Below are 6,114 nucleotides of genomic sequence, written 5' to 3' on the forward strand. Positions count from 1 at the left end.
TTGGAACGACCATTGTCTGATGACTGCATTTTAGACACGATGCACTTGTAGAAATGATTCTGAAGCGGCAACAAACCAGTCAGAATATAAGAGAGAAGGTACGGATTCCAGGAGCCCGCCCGCGGTCTGGCCCGACCGGGTCTGGACGGGACCCCACTTCATGCAATCACACGATCCGGAACTACGGACGCCTCGGTTATTCGCCTGGCGGCGCCTCCTAGAGCCTCCAGGGCTCCACGGTGAGACGATGCTAGGGGACCGCGCGGCGCAGCTCCAGTCGCCCGAATACCGGCGCAAATCCGCGCCCCTGGGCCGCGCTGTGGCTGGGCGCATGCGCAGCGGAGGGGGCGGGGCCGGCCGGGAGCAGTAAATGGCCCAGGCTTCGCGCCTCCCCGAGTCCCGCCAGAGCTGCTCTTCTCGCCTGTGGTTGGAGCATGGTCGACGACGCTGGCGACTCCGAGGCCCGCGGGGACAGGCTGCTGGGGTTCCCGCTTCCCTCGCCACGGGTTCGCATCCGGCCGTGGTGGTTTCCTGCGCAGGATTTGAGGAATCCGCTGGTGTTCTTCCTGGAGGCGTGGCTGGCCGACTCGATCTTTGGTGTGCGACCCTGGGCCTAGCGGGCCTCTCAGAGCGGTCGAGGGCCCCGAGCCGCGCCGGGTCCCAGGCCGTCACGTCCCTTCGTGGCCAGCGTCTCCTGCCCCTCACCCGCACTCTTCTCCGGCTTTCCTTTTGTTTTCAGGCCCAGACCGAGCCTTGGTTCCAGAAATGGAGTGGATGAGCCAGGCCCTGCTGATGGTGGACGCTGTTGACGCTAGAAACCTGGTCGAAGTCACCGTTTTCGCGCGGCCGGCAGTCCAGCGTCAGGTGAAGAGCGTGCTTCTGAGCCAGGCGTCAGTGCACCGGGAGCATCGCGCCCGAGGTGAGGGGCTTGGCACACACGCCTGGGAGGAAGGCAGGGGGAACTGCCCGGCCTTACCTGACTTCCTTCCAGCCTCTCGTCTTCCCAAAACTCCTTGCAGTGTCCCAACTCCATTTTGCTGGTGATCCCTGGGCCTCCCTTGAGAGAGGAGTCCAAGCAGGACCCTGAGAAAGCAAAGCTGAGATGTACATTCAGACATCTACCTGCCGGTGCTGGCCTCAGCTCCGTCAGCCCACTAATTTCAGATCCTAGGTTCAGAGCTTCCAGCCCGAGAAATGATACTGCCAGCACACCCCTTCCCCCTTGGAAGAGGAGTTTGAAACCCAGCATTTTTCCTTATCCAGCTGAGAAGATGGAACAACTCGAGGAATTCCTGAAGGCCCAGGCACCGGGTCCCCACGTGCCCCAGCATCCTGTTGCATGAATGTTGTCAGGAGCGTGAGAACAGTCCTGCTTCTGCTGCTAATGTTCAAGAGAAGCAAATATCCTTAAATCTCTGCCTTTTTCCCCTCTGTGTCTTGATGAAGTATAGTGCTTTGATTATTTTGCTTCAAACCTGAGTTTGTGCCATTCTAGTTAATAAATGAATTTCATTTTTGTCTGAAGGCATAAAGATCTTTGCTTACTCAAAATTAAGCAAATTTATAAAAGATTGTTCATTCATGTCTTGATGTGAGAGGTGGGTAAAAGGCTATTAGGTGATGGGTTTCTTTTTTTTTTTCTTAGTTGTTACCATTTTGAAGCTGTTAACCCTTTTAAGATTTTTATGGTCAGACTCAGGCCCTTACATGCAGAGGCCAGAAATGCAGGGTCAATCAGCTTTGAGTTTCTTTTGCATGACTTGTTCTCAAACTTTAAGAATCATCTTGAGAACTTTCTGCAGCACAGCTTCCTCAGCCCCTTCTGCACTGATTCTAAGTTAGTACATCAGGCCTGTGAATTTGCATTTCTAACAAGCTCTTAGGTAATGCCAATGCTTCTCCTATGAGGCTCTCACTTTTAAGCTAGTATTTGGCTTCAGAATAGCACTCAGTGTGCCATGTGTTTTCTTAGAGTGGAGTCTCTGACCTCAAACATGGGAGGGCATTTCAACATGCAAGCTGAGGTGATCAGCATTCCTCTCTTCTGCTGGGGCTGTAATTCACCAGAGGAGCCAGGGTCCAGGGCAGCTGGTACACTGAGTGGTGTCCTTCCAGCCAGCTGTCTCCCCACTTCCTCCCCAAGCAAGTGTCCTGCATGGGCTGAGTTGTTTTTCTGTTACCTATACAGTGATGTGACCAGTCTGTGCAAAACAGTCCCAACCCCATGCTGCTTCCACTTTCAGGAAGCAGAACTGTTGGAGGAATGATTGCCAAGAGCTCCATGGTTTCAGACACAAAGTTGGAATTAATTAATTTAGCTCTGGCAGTTTCTTCATCCCTTGGCAGTAAGGGATAGTAGCACTTTGCAAGGATTTTAAGCACACACAAATCTTGGGCTTCCCAGGTGGGACAGTGGTAAAGAATCTGCGTGCCAGTGCAGGAGACACAAGAGACGCCTGTTTCATCCCTGGGTTGGGAAGGAACAATGGCAATGGCAATATTGGAACAATAGCAAATGGCAATCTAGTATTCTTGCCTGGAAAATTCCATGGACAGAGAAGCCTGACACCCCACAGTCTATGGGGTCACAAAGAGTTGGACACAACAGTCCTCCCCCCATACACATACACACATATGTAGGCATTAACTTTACTCTTAGTAAAGTCTTCTTTTATCCACAGTCAGAGTCTGCAGTGAACCTTCTTTTATAAGCATATAATAGACTGCAGCCATTAGATTAAAAGACACTTGATCCTTGGAAGGTAAGCTATGATAGCCTAGACAGCATACTAAAAAGCAGAGACATCATTTTGCCAACCAAGGTCTGTATAGTCAGAACTGTGGTTTTTCCAGTAGTCATGTACAGATGTGAGAGGTGGACCATAAAAAAGGCTGAGTACTGAAGAACTGATGCTTTTGAATTGTGCTGGAGAAGATTCTTGAGAATCAGCTGGACTACAAGGAGATAAAACCAGTCAATCCTAAAGGAAATCAACCCTGCATGTTTATTGGAAGGACTGATGGCTGAAGCTCTAATACTTCACTACCTGATGTGAAGACCAACTCATTGGAAAAGGCCCTGATTCTTGGAAAGATGGAAGGTGAAAGAAGAAGGTGGCAGAGAATGAGATAGATAGCATCACTGATTCAGTGTACATGAATTTGAGCAATCACTCGAGATAGTGGAGGACAGAGGAGCCTGGCATGCCACAGTCCGTGGAGCCACAAAGAGTTGGACATGACTTAGTGACTGACCAACAACACAAATCTTTGATTACAAGTGATACTGAACATTATTCTACTTTGCTTCACATTTTTTGTTAAAAGCTTTTTACATTTTTCTATATTCTTTCCTGTCATTACTTCTTTCAACTCTGAAGATAAAGGTTTTTATTATCTGTATAAGCTTTTATAACAAATAATGGTCCATTAAAACCAATATTGTCCACCCCTTTGCTGCTCAAGTTTTTTGCATACAAAAATTTTATTGTATGTAATCAAACCGATTACTATTTTCTGTGTGATTTTCCCCTCATCCTCACCTTTTACAGTTAAGCTTAGAAGTGCCGACTTTTTCTCCTTTTATAGAAATTTGATCAGTACTCCTACAGGTATTTGTTAGTGGGATTTTTATTAAAACTTTTGGATGTATTTTGACTATTCAACATTTAGAGGAAGAAGGTTATGCTTTAAACTTATTCCAATTTTCCAAAAATTATCCAAAACTAAGTTACGAAATGATCCTGTTCTCTATTCTTTATACACATTGATATGTTGAAGTCCTAACCCCAGTACCTCAGAATGTGACTCTGTTTGAAATAGGGTCTTTAAAGAGGTGATTAAGGTTAAATGAGGTCATCTGTAGGCCAGTATGACTTTTATTAATAAGAGGAAATACAGATACAGGTATGTGTATGACCAAAGGAAAGATCAGGTGAGGCCGCAGCCATCTCTGTAAGCCAAGGAGAGGGGCCTCAGAAGAAACCAAACCTTCTGACACCTTGAGCTTGGGCTTATAGCTTCCAGAAATACTCATTTTAAATAAAATAAGATACTTATTTTATTTGAAAAAATAAGTATCTGTTGTTTAAGCCATCTTGTCTGTTATTTTGTGATGGTAGCCCTAGCAAAATACTGCAATATTCAATATCTGAAAAGAGTAGTTGGCTCTGTCATTCTAATTTTCAGAACTTGGAAGTAATTCTAGTTATATATGTATTGATAAGAGATTGCGTCACATACCAGACCTTGTGGTAAGCATAGGATGTTTGCAACCTCAGTAAATTGCAGAGGTCAAGCAGCTAGGATGTGGTGATGTGTGAGATGTGAACCAAAACGTTGATTCTAGCATTTCACATCTCTATTATATTTTTCTCCGTGGTTGAATTTAGTCCCATTCTCTTTGTGTGCATGTGTGTTTTAAGAGGAGTTAGAATACACTTAATTTGTTAAGAATCCATAGTATTTGTTACTCTATTAAGGGACAAGACAATTTTTTTCTAACATGTTGCCAGAATGGGAATACCTACTAGTACCATGTTCAAAAATAGCATTGTTGATTTTTCTGTTGACGGACATACTTACATCCTCAATATTCTTAAATAAGGTGATATATAAAGTATTAAAGTAATTACAAAATCTCACTATTCATATAGTCCCTTTAAGAAGTTTTCTATTATTCCAAATATTTTTCTGTAATTTTAGTAAACATTTTATTGATGTAGAGCATTCCATTCATACTAAAGCCATGTATATCCACAGTGTGAAAAGATTCATCAAACAGAACACATCCATTAAGCCAGTAGCCAGAGGGGAAAAAGGCATTTGTTACACTCCAGAAGCCCCTGCTTGCATCCTCCCCAAGGATAACTACTGTTGTGACAACTATAATTGGACTCATTGTAAGACTTGTTCATGTTGCCAGCAGTTATATTTCCATTGTATGAATAAACCTTAACTTTAGTTTTCCATCCTGTTGATATGTACTTTGATTGTTTCCCATTTGAACTTATAACAAATAGAGCTACTATGAAAATTGTACATAACTGGGCGCATATATATGTGCATTTCTATTGAGTATATATCTAGGATTGAAATTGCCAGGTGATAGGGTGTGTGTAAGTTCAAGTTGTCAAGGTGACTGAACCAATTTCCATTCCTTTCAGCAATGTATGAGACTTCCAGTCGCTGTACATCTTTGTCAACAATTTTTATTTTAGAGAATTTAGGTATTAGTGCTATTGAACTGCAATTTTTAAAAATGCACTTAGTTGGTTACATAATAGAAAAATGTGAGTGTACAATTTACTTTCTTTTTTAACAAACTTTTGAGTTGTGCCACCATAAACACAGGCCAGCTTGGGAACTTTTCCATCACTTTACAAAGTCTGTCATCACTCCTGCCTCCAGCTCCAGGCAGTCTGCTGTCTGTCTCCACTAAGTCACATTTTCTGGACATTTAAGTATTGATAGAATAATATTCTATATAGTCTTCTGCATCTGTCTTTATCTAGTTGGAATAGCTCTGCTTTTTGAGTGGGGGATTTAGCCCATTCTGCTGCTGCTGCTGCTAAGTCGCTTCAGTCGTGTCCAACTCTGTGCGACCCCATAGACGGCAGCCCACTGCACTCCCCTGTCCCTGGGATTGATTCTCCAGGCAAGAACACTGGAGTGCATTGCCATTTCCTTCTCCAATGAATGAAAGTGAAAAGTGAAAGTGAAGTCGCTCAGTTGTGTCCGACTCTTCGAGACCCCATGGACTGTAGCCTACCAGGCTCCTCCGACCATGGGATTTTCCAGGCAAGAGTACTGGAGTGGGGTGCCATTGCCTTCTCCGATTCTACTTTAATGTAATTATCAATATGGTTGGATTTGTCTGCCATTTTGCTTTGTTTCCTATCATGTCTTTTTTGTTCTTTTCCTCTTTCATTATTTTATGTTAGATAAATTTTTATTTATCATTTTAACAATACTTTAAAGAGATTTTCCCCCTCTGTTTTACCTTAGGGATTATAAAAATATTAACTTATTATGTCCTGCTTCACATTAATGCAAAGGGTGGAAGGAGGAAGGAAAAACAGCTGAATAAGTGAAGACACTATGTTCTTGGCTAGC

The 6,114-nt window shown here is 43.7% G+C and overlaps 1 protein-coding gene across 1 annotated transcript; it reads left to right on the forward strand.

Annotated features, from left to right (window-relative positions):
- Positions 1-434: 434 nt before the first annotated feature.
- On the forward strand, positions 435-1,343 carry DPPA5 (developmental pluripotency associated 5). The gene is made up of 3 exons (XM_052652005.1): positions 435-597; positions 740-919; positions 1,264-1,343. Exons 1-3 carry the CDS (start codon positions 435-437, stop codon positions 1,341-1,343), a joined length of 423 nt encoding a protein of 140 aa, XP_052507965.1.
- The last annotated feature ends 4,771 nt before the right edge of the window (positions 1,344-6,114 follow it).

This window comes from Budorcas taxicolor, chromosome 14, assembly GCF_023091745.1.
Source record: "Budorcas taxicolor isolate Tak-1 chromosome 14, Takin1.1, whole genome shotgun sequence".
NCBI lineage: Eukaryota > Metazoa > Chordata > Mammalia > Artiodactyla > Bovidae > Budorcas > Budorcas taxicolor.